This window comes from Cebidichthys violaceus, unplaced genomic scaffold, assembly GCF_023349555.1.
Source record: "Cebidichthys violaceus isolate CVI_PGR_0920_01 unplaced genomic scaffold, fCebVio1.0.p SCAF_5, whole genome shotgun sequence".
NCBI lineage: Eukaryota > Metazoa > Chordata > Actinopteri > Perciformes > Stichaeidae > Cebidichthys > Cebidichthys violaceus.
The window spans coordinates 17,154,556-17,171,999 of record NW_027176705.1 but is presented as its reverse complement, the minus strand read 5'-3'; the positions used below and the strand labels follow the sequence as shown (position 1 = coordinate 17,171,999).

The 17,444-nt window shown below is 44.9% G+C and overlaps 1 protein-coding gene across 2 annotated transcripts in view; it reads left to right on the top strand.

The window, feature by feature from the left end:
• Positions 1-17,444, top strand: part of LOC137887830 (leucine-rich repeat-containing protein 49-like) — a 31,100-nt gene that overhangs the window by 944 nt on the left and 12,712 nt on the right. Inside the window, exons 5-13 of one of the 2 annotated variants that reach the window (XM_068731060.1) lie at positions 159-261; positions 756-959; positions 1,876-1,942; positions 5,384-5,527; positions 10,986-11,047; positions 12,990-13,137; positions 15,059-15,142; positions 16,516-16,688; positions 17,226-17,321. In XM_068731060.1, coding sequence (XP_068587161.1) covers positions 159-261; positions 756-959; positions 1,876-1,942; positions 5,384-5,527; positions 10,986-11,047; positions 12,990-13,137; positions 15,059-15,142; positions 16,516-16,688; positions 17,226-17,321 — 1,081 coding nt within the window. Of the gene's footprint in view, positions 1-158; positions 262-755; positions 960-1,875; positions 1,943-5,383; positions 5,528-10,985; positions 11,048-12,989; positions 13,138-15,058; positions 15,143-16,512; positions 16,689-17,225; positions 17,322-17,444 lie in introns of both variants that reach the window. The other variant, XM_068731059.1, reaches the window with a different exon arrangement.

The following is a 17,444-nucleotide window of genomic DNA, read 5'->3' as shown; positions in this document are numbered from 1 at the left end:
AATACGGCAATGTCACTTGGAAAATATTATGGAATTGGGAAGCTAGTTTTGTTGCCGAATGTTATATTTAGAGTGTGTAGTCTACTAGGAAGATTGTTGATTTGTATGCGCTGTGCTATTTAGAGTATCCTGAACTCAGTGGTTAATGTCGTTATCAGGTGGTTCTGGAGGATTTAGATACAATGCAGTCCCTGGTTTTCCCTTCCCTCGATCGCCCTGCGACAGCTTTGCATCCAGTTTTCAACGAATCGACATGGACAGGTACGTCTGGTCTGCTTTATTTTATTTTCTAACAGTTTAGAATTGTATCTGTACATGTTAGATTAGCTGTCACTGTAATCTGGACGTTTGATTGACATGTCATGCGCCACGGCATGACATGACATGTGCCACGTATCTTTACTTGCATTGTTGTTCATTCTCTTTAGTCATTGTTAGTTTTGTGGAGTCATGCTTGTCACAGTATTTACAGGACAAATGATAGCACTTTCACTTAAAATGGCAAGTGCTCCAGATTGCCACCAGGGAGCAGCAAAGTCCCTTTAATTAAATACCCACCCCTCCTCTCAAAGATTTGTGTTTGGTGACAGAGCAGATATGAAGTCAATCAATATACAGTATGTAGAGTGAGATGTTAATTTGCTGAACTAAATTGCATGCCTTGAAGGTGAAATAGAGCCGTTATGTCCTGAAAAAGAAGTCTTCATCTGTAGTCAACCATAAAAAGGCTAAATCAGGCAAAAACTGTTTTCCAGGCACTGTCTGGAGGAATGCCCCCAGCTGGGCATTATGGATGAACTACAGCTTCTCAACCTCCAGCACAATCTAATCACGGGGATCCAGCATCTGTCACATCTGCAACAGCTCGTTTTCCTGAACCTGCACGACAATCACATCTCCGAAATGACCGGCATTGAATCTCTGAGCTCTCTCAGGATCCTTATGCTGGGGAAGAACAGGTGAGATGTCATCATTGGATTCAAAAGAAAGCAAACGCAGGAATTTGAACAGAGTTGCCTCTGTTACACAGGTAGTAACAGAGTTACAGTTCATATTTAAGCTAGTAATGTTGCAGAGTGTGTGACATCACAAATACATCAAATTACATATTGTTCTTTAATTTAACATCTGCAGATCTCTGGTTTAATGTAACATATGTAAAAGTTGCTCGTAATTATTCACAACATCCAGTTTGCATGTATGGTTTTATACATTTTATATACTAGCTGCTGCTACATCACAGCAGGGGCCCAGTTTAATTTGAAAAGCATTCATTTTGGTGTCAGTAATCTTTTAATTCTAATGGTCGGCAGGAAGGAAGATTAGGTTCATAAATCATTGTGAAAGACATGAAGATCTTTCAGACGAACTCGTGGCATTTGTTCAACTCTGTGTAAGACGTGACATTTATCTATTTATCTTTCCTGACCTCCTTCCGCAGCCATTTGTGGTTCTTGAAGAGTACAGAATGCCACTGATTTAGGTTTCCATCGGCATTCTTCGAGAGAGTCCAGCCTTTCATCCTTCGGTGTAATTTGATAGACAGTCCTGAACATTCAGCCTCTGTACAGTACTGTATGTTCGGTTCCTGGGAATGTAACCTTTTAATACGCTTGCTGGCCAGTTGGCTGTCCTCAGCTTGGTACCTGTTCTATAGACACACCCACACACACACCTACACACACACACACACACACACACACACACACACACACACACACACACACACGCACACACACTTTTCCATTTTCCTTTGCTTTTCCTGAATGCTTACATGCACCTGGTACATTTAAGAAGGGGCAAACAATGTGTTATTGATTGCTGACATTGTGACACATTTTTAAGCCATATTTTCCAATTCATGTCCCTTCTCAGAATCCGTAAGATATGCTGCTTGCAGAGCCTGTCCAAACTGAACATCCTGGATTTGCATGACAATCAGGTACCGTCCATTCAGTATACTCCCATCTACACTAAGTGTGTTCGGTCTTGGTCACTTAGCTTATGCTGTAACTGCACATCATGATTTTTAGCTGTAAAGTTCAGCAGAAGTGAATCATCAGGCGTGACAATCAATGCACTGTGGTAGTGCAGCTCTATTTCCTAACAAAAAGGTCCCTCTCTGTTTGATAGGGCAGTGTCTTTTTAAACTCTGGTGGGTGTTATGATCAGCTGTTCACCTGCCTCCCTTTTTAGGGACTTCACTTCAGCATTTGTTTTAGCGCTGTTAGAGAACAAAGGTTGAACACCATCAGAACCCACAGGTTCTTCTCAAGGGTCTACTCCCACATCCATTCGGCCCAAGCATAGTGTTTCCAACAGGCACAACCGTTTCCTTGTTTTCACCATTGGTTATGGTGATGAGCTGAAGCCGATTATATTGCTCTTCAATTCATTTGAGTGTGAAACTGTTGTTGAGTGGCTGTTTGTTCAGCCTCCGCGATAGAACTTTGGCTCGCTCATGTTAAAAACCTGGGAAACAAAAGGATGTGATGTCGGATGAGGACTTTAATAGCTCCTGGAAAAGAAAGATAGAATGGAAAGGCTTCCTTTGGACAAATTAGTGTTTTGCCAGCATGCCGCCCACGCCCCTCTTCAGAGAGCTGCTCCAGAGACCCGGTGAGACTCCCCCCCGCTCTGATGTTGGCTGCTCTTTGCATAAGCAGGCGTCCCGCTCACTGTTCAAAGGCCGCTTACAGCGCTGTTGTTTTTCCCAGACAGAGGACACTTCGTTGTCTCAAATCTCTGTCCACTACATCTGTACGGTTCATTTAAACAATTCTGATGATGAGTGAATTAGTAAATCCATGTATATCTTTTTGTACTGGCTTCGTTGGTAATGAGAGCACATTGCATTCAGAGGTAACCATTTGTTGCCAGGAGCCTGTTGGGGAGCGGATGATAAATCTATCCTTCTGACCAGGACGGGTTGCGTTTCACTCACTGACCTCAAAACCTCCTGTTTTGCACATTTAAATATTAAATACTGTTCAATAACCTTTACCCGACCACCCAAATGTATTGTGAATCGCTGCGCAATGATGATGACGCTCGTGAAGTCAGCGAGGGAATGATGGCTTTATGGATTAATAAAGTAATATTGAAGTAGCAGTTGTTGTTTAGTCGTAGAACACCAGCTGCTCGTCCGATTTCATTTTGTGTTCACCATTTAACTGCAAGCAGTACATCACTGTCCTCCTCTCTTCCTCCCATCTTCTAGCAGTGAGGCTCACATCACCCCCCCCCCACCTCTTTTCACTTTCCGTAACAGGATGTCGTTTCATTTCCAGTTTGCTGGATTCAAAAGGAGATATTCTCTTTGGGAGCGTGCATCCAACGCACACTTGGCCCTCAGTGACCAAGTGTCGGGGTTACGATGTGACCTGACAACGGTGGATATCTAATCTCTAGTTCGGCGGTGGTGTTTTTCCACTCGAGCAGTTTGACTGGAGCACCCGCAGAAGACCGTGGAGAAAGCCCTACGGGGTCTGTAAAACGAAGGGGAAGCATCACAGAGTTGTAGAGGTTTGTTAAGCCCATGTCCATGGTGGAAATAATTACATCCCTCCTGCAAACCCAGACATGATCTAGTTTGACTTAATCTGTCATGTGTGGTAGGCATAGCACTTTGAGTTAGGGGGAAGCTGGAGCAGAGACTTTGCTGTCGTTAACGACACCTCTAACACGAGGTTTTGGCACATTCTCAAGAGTTTTCTACTAATGTCTAAAGGGACAGTTCAACCCCAAATCCAAACTACATATTCTCCCTCTAAGTGCTATTTATTAATCCAGATTGTTTTGGTGGGAGTCGCTTAGTTTTGGAGATATCAGCCGGAGAGATGTTCTGCCTTTCTCCCACATAATGAGACTATAGAGCACTCTGCTTGTGGTGCTCAGAGCGCCAAAAACATTGAACAACTCAACAGCGATGTCTCTTTCCAGAAATCATGACCCGGTTACTCAAGATAACCCACCTTGTTGTGAGCAGTTTCAAGCTGGAAGTGTGCTCAAAAGAAAATAGTTCCTCCATAAAACTGTAGTTAGGTCTGTCCGGGATGCCAAAGTCTGTGCCTGAGATAATTCATGTATTCATAATAATGTGTGTGAGTGTTTTTTGCTCACAAAGCGTGCAGCTGTGTGCCATCCACCGGCTGCTTTACATTCATGGATGTTTGCCGTCCTGATATCTGGACCACACAAGCCGTCCTCTCTTACCTCTTAGGTGCCATTGTCCTGTTAGTGTGTGATGACAGGAAGCGTTCAGCTGTGACACCGCAGTACAACCGCTGTGAAGGTCTTTCAATGCAGCGGGATGATGTCACTCTGCCGTACCCGTCGGCAGACTTGACGCGCTATTGTGTATTATCATCCACCTGTATATGCGCACCCACTGTCAGCACGCTGACGTCTAAAACAAACAACAGTAGCTGTCTGCCCTCCCTGGATTCTGATTCTTGACATTTGAGTCATTTTAATGTTCATTTCTCACTAAAGTCCAGTTTTCAGAAACTGCTAAGCGCTGTTATCTCTATTGTAATGTCTGTCTGTTTGAACTCCCTAAAACAAGAAGATCAACTTCAATTCATCTGCAGACTAGGACCAGATAAGAAGTCGTGGTTCTCTGTAGGTTTGTGTACTTCTTGTTTTTAAATCTTCTTTAGTTGTGGACCTGCGAGTTTTCTCGGACCATCTGGGAGTGCCGCTAACTTGTCCAAAGCCCAGAAACTTTTGCACGGCCTACTTTCCTTCTCTTTGAGCTGATACATAATAAATACATAAAAAAAACTATTTTGATCTTTATTACTCATTTTAACAACGTTTCGTTATTTAATTTCTATTCCAATCAACCTACTGTATTCAGCATTTAAACTGACGGTTGGGTTTTGCATTTTGACAGAATTGTTGAGCACCTGGTGGTTAAGTGTCGTTATGACAGGGCCCCTTACTCTCTCCCATACAGAGGAGCATGTCACCATTGACCGACCCTCAGCTGCTCGTTTGTTGTCGTGGTTTGGGAGGTCCAACAGGAGTCACGACTCCATGCGACTGGCTGCATACCAGCCACTCAAGACGTTCACAAGTGATACAGATCGCTGCCGTGAAGTGGTTGACTCAAGGGTAAATGAGCGGAGTGGAAAGGTTGAAGCCTCAGGAGCAAAATGGAGCACACTGTGTTTTGCCCCCCCCCCCCCATTGCACCCAAAAACATGTATAGCTAAAGAACTCTAAATAAATGTGAACCGTCTTTTCCTTTGCGTCACGCTCTGCCTGCCTTGCCTCCCTCTGTCTGTCTCTCTATACGTAGAATGTCACTATCTATGATTTATCTATATCCTTGTTTTATGGTGTGCAATATGTTTCCTCTCGCTGTGCGTCCATCCAGATCTGCAGGATAGAAAACACGTCTCACCTGAGTGAGCTGCAGGCGTTGAACCTGGCGGGAAACAACATCTCCAGAGTGGAAAACCTGCAGGGCCTGGACTGTTTGACTGAACTCAACCTGCGACACAACTGCGTCTCTGCTGTGGTGAGGGGGCCTCTTTCCCAATTAGCGGCAGCTTATTAAAAAGCTTTTTATTCACTGCATGCTCACTATTCTACTCCTTCATATGCAGGAAAAGACACCAACTGTTCACACAATCTCATTTGCACCCTGACAACTGTTCCTTATGAAAATGCTCTTCATAGGGTGACAGAACGAGTAGCCCCGTCTTTCATCTTCATGTCATTCCTTTGGCCCGTGTCCTCTGCGTGGTTACTCTTTCCCCTCTTATGGGATCACATGTAGCAGTTTTCACTGTCACAAAATAGCAAACACAGACATGACTTCAATAGAATCTTTGTAAGAAAGTATGCGGTGAAATGTGTCTCCGTGCTGTTACCTAGGGAGCTGTAGGTCGTTACATGCAACCTCCCTCTGACTTGCTGGCGCGGTGAAAGAGAAACTGGATATTCTTATTGTGGAGATTCGCTCCCCTCGGTTCCTTTAGTTTTAATCTGATAAACAGAACAGTGCATGCCAAAACAGGCCCCTTCATTTGTATGCAAATCCCCTAAGCCCTTTCCTGCTTCTTGGGGGTAGAAAATAAGGAATGTGATCCAACATTTGTGGTTGTGTAGTGTTGTGTAAAAAACCTTCTTCCCATCACTCACCCTGTCCTCCGCCTGCAAGATCTGATCAAGAACCACTTCCAGTCATAATTATCGGATGCAATGTTTCATTTGACGCACGGGAGAGGAAGAATGCTACACCTCAGCAGATTCTCCAGCCTGTCATTAGTGGCGTTTGCTGCCAGGAGCTTGTATCAAAGTAAATAATCCTCCTCCAGGTGTCCCCGTTCATTCAAGGCACATGAAAAGTGGAATTCTCGGCTAGAAAATACAAAGCTGTGAGGGACTTGGAATAAGTAAGTTGAGGACTTGCTTATATGTCATCCAATACATATATAATAAGCATTACATGTTTTATATGCATACTTTATCTTGAAGTGAATATGTTTGCATTTTGAAACATTAACACAATTAGTTCAGGTCATTTTTTAATGCATCCCTCTTAATGTTTTCATCCAAATTTTTTTCCATAATTGTTACCATACATTTATACTTAAATCCATAACATTATCATAGAAACGACAACACGATAGCTTATAACGCAGTGGCGATTTAACGTATCGTAATTTCATAAAACCTTTGCTGTTTATACCCAGGCGGCAACATCCGCTTCTGAAGAGTGAAGCCGATGTGGAAGTGCCTTTTAAAAGCTGCATTCTCTCTAGTGTCCACCAGGGGGCGACTCCTCTGGTTGTATAGAAGTCTAGTCTAAAATGACTCTACTTCTCTCTAGTGTCCACCAGGGGGCGACTCCTCTGGTTGTATAGAAGTCTAGTCTAAAATGACTCTACTTCTCTCTTGATTTATTCCCTCAGTAAACATTGTAAACATGAGTTTATGGTCTCAATCTCTAGTTTACAGTCTTCTTCAATACAGCATGATGTTCATTTAGTACATTATGCTCCATTTAGAGTCACACAGACCATAAAGCAGGGGACGCTTTGGGGGCGGGGCTACACAGTGATTGACAGGTCTCTACCACAGAGTTGTTTGGTCTGGGAGTTGTCCCTGTTTTTGGCTTACAACTTCACCCCTCTCACAGTGTGTAATAATTAAAATGTCTTACTCAGCATTCGGCTGTACTTAGCTCCACCCTCTCGTGTCACTGCTGGTTGCAAAAAAAAGAAAAAAAAAGAAAAGATGGACGGCCAAAACACTGAACTCGAGGCTTCACGACCGCAATCCACGGTGACGTCACGGTGACTACATCCACTTCTTATATACCGTCTATAGTTTACACTTGCTGGTGGGTCTTTCCAAAGAGAAATCCTGTGGCAGTCAATAAGTAAAGCATTTTACATTTTTGGCAGCAGGAACGGTGAGTTGTTTGGCAGAGTTGGGTAGTTAGATGGAGCACTGATAGAACAGACAAAGCAGAAAGGCATCACCCAGAGGCAGACTGGCTCCATGGATTAGCAGTTTATTTTCCCCCACATGGACTTGTCTTCTTGTGGGGCCAGTAGTGAGTCAAGCCTCACGATCACTGAAAATGTACAAAACATGTACAATGTCGTTTGAAAGCTCCGTTATAGAATAGTCACTCTAATCTGTGTGTGTGTGTGTGTGTGTGTGTGTGTGTGTGTGTGTGTGTGTGTGATTGATGGGGTCATACATTCATACATCTGAATACGCTCTATTACATAATTTCCCCGTTGCTAACATTCCATAGCTGAGTTCTACCTCTTTGATTTACTTTTTAAATGTGAAACTGAGGGGATCATCAAATCAGCATTCTGCCTCACATTGCTGTGGAAAGTATTCATATTTAAACTTGAATTATCAAAGACAGAGTCAATATAACGGCAATAAATAGGATGTTTTGGTAATGCCTTTTTGTAAACTATTGATTAATAAAACAAAACCAGTGCAAAAACAACACAGCGCACGATACTTGAGGCCAGATGTGTGCCAGCTAAAGTCACACCTCAAGTCTGTGCTAATCAAAGAGCAGCGACAAACCCCCCCCCCCCGTGTACCTGTGTGTGTTATCTGAGCAGCTTTCACGCTCTTTCGTCGTGTCTTTCTGCATGCAACAGAGACAGCGGTGATAGCTCTGTGTTTGTGGAGTAATGCCTCTGCCAGAGCTCAGTGTGAGTGTGAGAACTGAAGACACGCAAGCTGTCAGCGAGGAGAGGGTGGAGCCGGGAGGAAGAGGGGAAGGCGCAGCCACACAAACACACACCCGCAGGCTGACACACGCACGGCAACGCGCTCGTACCCAACCTCACAGCCTGTCAGCCGATTGGCTCTGATCAAACTGTATTAAAAACAAAGAGAGAGAGAGAGAGAGAGAGACCACATTGGTGGGCGATTGTTACACAGAACATCAGCTCAGTGATGACATCATTCTGTCTGAGACAGGGCTGCTATATTTAGTCTCAGACAGCGATGCCGCTTCCCCAGCATCCACTCAGGGACGGACTGAGACACTGGGAGTGCGGTGGAGGGTTAGGTTTAGCTAGCATGACCAGCAGTTTTCATTTTTAAAAGAAGGAAAGAGGACACCCCTGTGCTGCTGGGATGCACAGTAAAACATTCCACAATCTAATACCACAAACAAATTCCTACACATTCTTGGTCTGAATGCAAATTATGTTCAATATGCTGTTGACACAAGAAGCATCATTTGGCTCTCCATGCATGACAATACGCCGGTATGTTTGCATACAGCTGACAAACCATATATTCAGCAACACAATCTCAAGTCACCTGACAAACGTTAATTTGGCTCTATACTGTAGTAGAGTACAGACTTTCCACGATGCTGAAAACACGGACAAAATCGTGGTATTTGGTGATAAAGATCGCAGAATTGACTGTACAGTAACCTGCAGATTATCGTAGAATTTACCAAAATGTGGATGCAATTAATGAAAATCAGGTTTTTCCCATAATTTTAAGCGTTTTCTTCACAGCTCCTAAGCTGTACGAACAGAAAATCAACTATTCCCCTACTTTTTTCTTTAAGTCACGAGCACGCAGTTTCTCTCCTCTGTTCTATGTGTCGGTATTTCAATGAGGATGAGATTTAGGTCCTCAACACACACACACACACACACACACACACACACACACACACACTCACACTAGCGTAGTTCACTGCATGACTTAAGCCCGCTGCATCACCTAGCAGGCTGCGTATCTTACCTGTCGAGGAGCTACAGCCAATAAGAGCCCAAGACACGCGTTGACAGGAAAGACGTAACACAATATTGTGTTACGTATTTTTTTTAAAATATTTAAAACTGTTTACATTTTATTGGACACTTTTTCTGATGACGAAATGTGTTTGAATTGTAAAACACGACATTCCTAAAAAAGGAAATATGGAATTTGGGGAAAAAACACAACAGGTGCACTAGTGTGGGCAATCAGAAAATAACGTTTCTCTGATTCACTACTTTGTTCACGTCATGAATGGAGTTTTAACAACAGGTCCCTGTATTATCCTTATATAATAGCCTTATCAGGTTTTACGTGCAAGCAGGACTTTTCTGAGCTCTCTTTTTCAGTGTCTGATAATGTAGAAAGCTGAGCAGAGAACAATCCAATGAATGAACTGGAAAACAGTTTTCAACAAAACAGACCTTAGGTCTACAGTCTTGGTAAGCGGAGGCATGCGGAGGGTTATTTTGATGTGTTTGGTCTGTATGGTCCTTATTCCTTATGCTCATCTGTGCCAGCGTGTTGTAAAAACCTCACTGCTCAGGTTAGATGAAACCGATCCATACGAGGGAGATGATTTCATTATATCAACGCCATAGATGGAGCACAACAGCCGCACACAAAACATTACAAAACAAGCTCTCCCTCTCCAGCATTGCCCCCTGATGTTGCTCGCCGTGCTGTGGCGAGCGTTTCGGCCGTTGCGATGGGTGAAACTAGGATGAGTAATTGTTGTGCTATATTTAAAAGGGTTGTGCGGACGGAGGTGGTGGGGAATCTTCTGAACGACCGGGCTGTGTGCTGCAGTGTTGTCTGCTCGAGAAGCTGGCGTAGCCCGAATGCTGTAGGCTGATCTCTCCTTTGAATGGAGACCGGCAAGAGTTCTGGAGGCAGTGGCTGCAGTATGTGGCGGACCGCTGACGCAGCTCATTCGGACTGCTCCTGGGTCCGGGAGTGTCTTCAAGCCTTGTGCAACGCTGGCCATCCACACACACACACACACACACACACACACACACACACACACACACTCAGCATCTGATTAGCTGGTGGTTTTGACATTGCCCACGTCCCTGTGTATCCTCTGTGTACATCTTGCCAGCTGGCCAGCTGCTGCTCCTTACCCCGCCCCCTCACTAAATTCTGCATTGATTTACTTAGCCTGCCTGATGGAGAAACAGCCCCCACCCCCAGTCAGTTACCTCTGTATGTACTCAAGCTATTGCTCTGGCGTGACGAGGTACAGTGTGTGTCTGCGCGCGTGATATATATGTGTGTATGTGTTCTCGTGGCATTTCGAGTTCTCCCTCCTGCAGCAGGGGATCTCTGCATTAGCGCAGAGCACACTCTCCACTCTCTCTCCCCTCCCCTCCCCCTTTCCTCCTCATGCTCTCTCTCTCTCTCTCTCTCTCTCTCTCTCCTTCTCTCCTTCTCTCCCTGCCCCTCCTCTCCATGTGCAGACTAGGCGGCGTGCTGTGTGTGTATATGTGTGTGTGCATATATGTGTGTGTGTGTGTGTATGCGTGCGCAGGATTGGATGGGGATGCTGTGTGCCGGAGCTGAGAGCTGCAAGGTGACTGAGGAAATGGAGAGGGATACGGAGCTCTGACGACAGCGACGATGCAGTGCCCTCTTCCCAAGCGCCGTCTCCTCCTCGCATCCCTCCGTCTCTCACGCTCCCCTCTCCCGCTTTCTCTTTCTCCCTCTAGACCGAGGTGGACCGCCTGCCCCGCTTGCAGCGCCTCTTTCTCAGCTGCAACAACATCAGCAGGTAAGCTCTCGTGCCGCTTAGCTCCCTCCCCTCCTCCCCGCGGGGCAGGGACGGGGATGGTGGCCGGTACAGTTTCACGTCCGCCCCCTCGGCTCTCGGCAGGGCCCGGACCGACAAGCTGCAGGCAGAATACACCTTACTGTAACCTAGAAAAACATAACCTAGATGTCTTCTTATTGTCAGCAATTAGCTGTTATCTCAGGAGATGGGTGTGCCAATACTTTAAAGTTATTCAGGCTGCGGTGAAGCAGGCTAAGAGAGGGCAGCAGGGGGAATGAGAGGTGTCTTTTGTTGCTTAGCGGAAACGTCAATCTGCTTTACACACATTTTCCAATATCTGTGGTCCGTTTTTTTTTTCTTCTGTCTTCTGCTTCTCCCTGTCTGAACCCAGCAGTAAAGATGTCACAGAGTTCACTTGTTAACGCTAGCATAGCCCTCCCACTGAATACGGCCTGTTGTGTGGGATTCAGGGCGGGACATGTGTCATTAGCATCCCTGACCATAGTCACCTTGTGCCATGATAGATCTGACCTGACGTCTGGAGACAGCCCGTCTCCTCTGGTGTCTGCATGAATCTCTGTCTGACACCGGGCTTCAGAGGGGGTCATGACGAAGAAAGAGGCAGCAAATAAGTAATAGTTTATATTTGTGAACTCCTTTATCACATGATAGAGTGACACTGTAAGTATCGCGTGATTACTGATGGACATTTATTTTACACATTGTTTTCTTCGTCTTCATGACACCAGTATGAGCTTTTATTAAAAGGGCGTTTCAATCCAAACTACTCTTTTTTTTTTTTTAATGGATGCTCACCATGACATTGTGAGAAAGTGTTCAGTGCTGATACAGCTGTGCTCTGTTGCTAGGTAGAGGTTTGTCTGCTTGGTGCAGTCAGTAGAGGATGTTGGAGCCATTATTACTTCACGTGTCACGATGTTGCATTTTCTTTTTTTACTTTTCCCTGCCTGAATTATGATAATGTACTTTATTTTTCATTTTTCATTACGTCAGCCACCTCATGAACCCCGTGTATCAGGCAGAAATAACAATGAGAAGTCAGTAAAGAAACGGCTGTTAGGAGTTGTCGTTCAACCACACCCCACTCTGCGCACACAATATTTCTGATATCCATATTTGACCTTTGATTGCAAGCAGGGACAGGTGCATGTAGACTTTTCACTGCTCCGACCAATCATCGAGCGGTTTTATCATAGTAACGTTACCCAGGAGAGCGTCGGCCGCTGTGATTATGAATGCAACGATCAAGCGAAATTGCTCCATTGGGATCTCTCAAGTTGTCACTTATAATCACCTCTTCATTATCGCTAGAATACAGATGTCTTCATTATAAGTTATTATATGTAATGACACAACGTAGTGTACGTGCACGGGAGTTTATAAACAGGTTACTGCGTGTAATAGATGGATAATAGTCTCAGACATACAGTATGGAATGTGAATTGTGAAATTGTTGCGTTGCATCTGTTGGAGCGCCACCGGCTCATCGGAGGTTTGTTGTCTGACCCTCTTTTGCATCCGAAGGACCCCGGCTAGTGTCAGGCACAGCGAAATGTAGTCGGTGTTTCCAGGCAAATGATTCATCAAGGTTATTATCATAAATTAGATGACGGAATCTCCACCGCTTTGCTGAGCACGTCTTTGTTTGCCACAGGGTAATATCAACAGCGTGGTGGATCTTTCTTTCTTTTCATCGCCCCCCCCCGAGTAATGTCGAGCTGCCAGTGTGCCTGCTACATTACATATATTTCCATGTCTTGTTTTAGCTTAGCTCCATTCTGTCAATAAGGATTCAAAGTAGAGAGAATCATAGAATCAGAACATAGCTTTGGGGAAAGTTGGTTGACTCGTACATTTGTATGTTTGTGCAACTTTGACTCTTGAGCTCTTTCAAAAAGCTGTTTTTGTCCTTTGTGTCTAGTTTGGATCGGCTAGCCTGCCTTGGAGAGTCGCGCTCCCTATCCGAGCTCACCCTGGATGGGAACCCTGTAGCCCTGGAGACATGGTACAAGCAGGCCGTCCTGCGCTGTGTGCTTCATCTGAAACAGCTGGACATGAAGCGCATCACAGTAAGGCCCAAATGTTTAACCGCTCCTGTGTGTGTGTGTGTGTGTGTGTGTGTGTGTGTGTTTACCAGAGGGAAAACTGGCCCCTGGCCAAATAACTGTGGCTGTAACTTTAGTTTATTGTCTCTTTTTAATTATCTTTTTATTTGTATTACTCACATTGTTTCGGCAATTTGTTTCTTTTACATTATCAAACATATTCGACAGCCAAGAGGATGTAGTGTTACGAGGAACTTCAAGCTATAAAACCCTCACAACTCGTGGTTCATCAGACGGTCACGTTCAGCTAACGGCCTTAACCTTTATGCGCTGCACATGCTGAGGCTTGACATAAACTTTATTATGATTTTACTGTTCAAAACAAACTTACGGTGACCCGTTCATAGTCTCCTGTTCACTGTCCACGGGGCATCACCTAGACACTCATTAGTCTTTGTTTTGTCATCATTTTCCCCGGTTGCCAAACCTGGAGTCAAACCTGCATCGGCGACTAAACTATGACAGTAAGCTAAGCATTTACAACACACCATTAAACAAAACAATGATTATCCTCCAGCACAAACATGAAGTCACTGTATTTATATGTCATGTCAGCAAAGTGCTACAGTGAAATATCAGCATGCTCTTTAGAGGCTGTCAAGCAGGGAGCACCCAGGTCTCAGCTTGCACTTTAAAAGGAATCTGTAAGTACCACACACCTTGCCCTCAGAACATACTGCTGATACTTCAAAAAAATAGAAAAAAACTCGTCACAATTCAACAATTTTCATGTTTTTACTTGAATTTTAAGGTACATGCGCTCCTTGACAGGTTTAGCGAGTTTCACGATCTCCAGGGCCCGTCAACCGCTTCAACAAACTACCGTCTGTAGCTGTCAAACCCTGAATACAGGGACGGTGTTTCATTTCCACGGAGATGCAAAGTTTTGATTATTTGACATCAAGAGAGTCGGCCTAGGACTAGAGTTTCCATCTTTTCAAACTGTGTCATGGTGTTGCTGGGGGCAGACTTGTAGTCACTGAAGATCTATATTTTACCCTCGAACTGTTTTGCAAAAAACTTTCCCCCAGAGCACTATGCTATCAGCAGGCAGATCAGATGATTTGAGATAGAAGTCTATGCCTGACTGCTGGCAAAGTGGATTTATGAATGAAATGACAGCTAATACTGCAAATGAGGAGTACTACTTTTGAGTTTTGGGGAAAAATTAATAAATGCTGTTTTTCTTTGTGTCCAGCGAGTAAATATGAGCCAGAAGTCAATTGTCTTATAGTCATTACATTTTATTAACTGATAAAACATATCATCCAACTCTGATTATAATGTTCACCTGGAAATGCATTAAATGTAGAAAATGAAGCCTAAATGACAAATAGAGATTAAAATGTTTAAATTAGTATTAAATTTAATGAAATATAGTAGTTGACTGAGGCCTGAACAGTCAAATAATCAGCCTATAGACTACGTGTAAGCTGCCCAAACAAAGACATTGTTATTGCTAAGTAGTGACATACGGGCTTCACATCTTAGTCTGCCTCCACCAGCTGACACCGGTGTCTGAACCACAGTGAGGCTAGCGTTTTGCCCCCATCGATCCGGCTGAAGCGTCGTCTCTTCTAGCTCGTCACAGACGGCTGAATGTCCCCCAGCGCTCAGATTGTGTTGGCAGCGTTGCATTCTGGGAATTTTGGCCAAACAGCTGGGACCGGTTGATCCGAGGCTGAAAATCACACAGATAATCCCGTGATGCAGCCGGCTGGTATGAGAGTCTCTCCCATCCTCCACCGCAGTTTCCCCCCCGCTCTGTAGAGGACAAGCCTTTTCCTGGTGGCGTCTTTTGTGCCCCCCCCCCCCCCTCCTCTCCTGAATAATTCAGAACTCATGAATGGAGCGACACTCTGATTGCACAAGCTATCCTTTTCAGGACGAGGATCGGCGCATGGCTGGTGTACAGGCTCGAAAAGAGGAGGAGAAGAAGAGGGAGAGCCACAAGCAGACCATTCATAAGGTACCGGTCTGATCCGATTAGCTCCTGTTGCCGAACATGAAGCAAATACTCATGGCGGCCTGCATCTCATTTACAGGTGTCCTCTGAACCGATGGTGGCCTTTTATATATATGCTGGGTGTTGTATGGTTTGTTATTCTTGGTAGGAAGAAGATAACTAGGTGGTTCAAAGTATTGGATGGAGCATTCCAGAACTACCACATACCGTATTTCTGATGAGATGTGATGAATGCTACACTGTATGTACTGTAGTATTAGTTAGCTTCAGGCCATTATATTGTTGGGATCCAGGTTAAAGTCAGGATTAAGTATGTATTTGTACAATAACAACCACTTTGGCCTGTTAATGGTGCTTGTTACTCATCAGAACACAGTTCAGAGCTTTCTCACCGAATGTTTAGGTCATGCTCAGGGTTTGTTGGTACTTTTCCCCCTCTTCTTATGTGTCTTCTTATGTGTCTTCTTATGTGTCTTCCAACGTATGTGTCTTTTGATCGTTGAGGCCGCACGGACCATTAAAGACACTTTTTGGATGCTGACATGGACTTTCATCTTTTCAAATGTATTCACAGCATCAGCATCACACAATAGAAGTTCCCTTTAGGAACATCCTCAGTGCTACAGTATCTGTAAATGGGTCTGTAAACTATGTTTCTTTAAATGGTCCAAGATGTTCTGTCTTGCACGGGCATCTGTTTTGCAGTAAACTGCATTTGTGCAGAAGTACACATGGACGGTGCTTCTGCTGTGTCTGCCCTGCAGTGGTGTCTTTTCACTGAGAGACGGTCTCTGTGCGGAACGCATTGTCTCTCAGTAACCTAACTCCTGTTAATCCCTGGTGTTGAGAAAATGTTATACTGAATGCCGCAGCCAAGAGTTTGTAAGGGTGAAGGATGCAGCCATGATTGATACTGACTCACCGGTGCGTCGGGGAGTGGCACATTCCGTAACCGAGCGCATCGAAACTACAGCTTGGCCAGGAGAGAACAATTGAAAGACCGCAAAGGAGCAGAAATAATCTCTCTTGCAGGGTGGGGATGTCACTTTCATTGCTGCAACTGCAATTAAATGAAAATGCTGCTGTAACAAGAGCATGTAAATTGGACCAACACATATACAATTTCAGATCTTACTTTACTGAGGGGTGATATCTGCCAGTAAGGCCAGTAAGCACTTTTCTGCAACATACCTCAGAGACAAGCAAGGCAGGAGGTACATGTTTGCCTGTGATTATGTCAAGATAAACGGAGTGGTGCCATTAGCTTAGTATCAGCCCTCTGTGCTCTGCACAAGAGAACTGTCACTTGAAACCGCCTCTGTGTGTGTGTGTGTGTGTGTGTGTGTGTGTGTGTGTGTGTTGCGTCCCTCAAGGAGAAGCGGCGTCTGGCGATCCGTAATGCAGCGCAGCAGTGGGAGGGCGTCAGGGCCTGCCTGGAGCTGCCACCAACAAACGGTGCTAAAGAAGACGTCAGTCCGGAGAACAGCCCCGCCCACAGCCCCGCCCAGACCAATGGCCTCTCACAGGAGCCCTCTCCAGATGAACCCAGGTACGCACCACATCAGCAGACGATTGAGGCACGTTTCTAGAGCTAAAAGAGGGACGGTTCACTGGTAAAGTACCAGTGAGTGCACTATGGCTGGTTAGACTGTACATAATGTAGCTCAGATGAGAACATAAAACCATACGGGATCCATGAACGCTGGGTTTAGATTACCAGCGGGTTTGACTTGATACACAGTACTCATGAGTTTCCTCGGTTGGAGGAGAATTCTGATCTGGGGCCATGGTGCTGATGTTGAGCATCTGTTTTCAAATGAAACTGAAACACTTTAGAGCTGTTGGCAGACACATCTGGGGCGCCCTGATCACTTCAAACCAGTTTTATGTTTGCAAAAATCTGGACCTTTATGCCAGTGCCGTCTGAATGGAAACACAATATTCAATGAGAATGTGATTCAGCTGATAAAGAAGAGTCTATTATGAGCATGGCTTTACAGGCTTGCTTCCAATTTATCTACGAGGGTTCTGAAAAGAATAGGTTGCTGTGTTGCTGAGTCTTCTTTTATTTGATTTTTTTAATCAGACGGGTGAGCCCAGGTTCAGGACCAGAGCGGCCATCAGCGGGAACGGAGAGCAGACTCCGCTCCAACAGCCGCCCAAACAGCCCACGAGATCCCAAGTAAGAGGAAAATGCACGAGTGTGTACACTGTAGACTGTATGAAATACGGACCTAGTCTCCGTCTTGTCACCCGTTTGGTTTCTGAAGAGTCGTTGTGAAGCTCAAAGTGGGTGCCTCCGGCC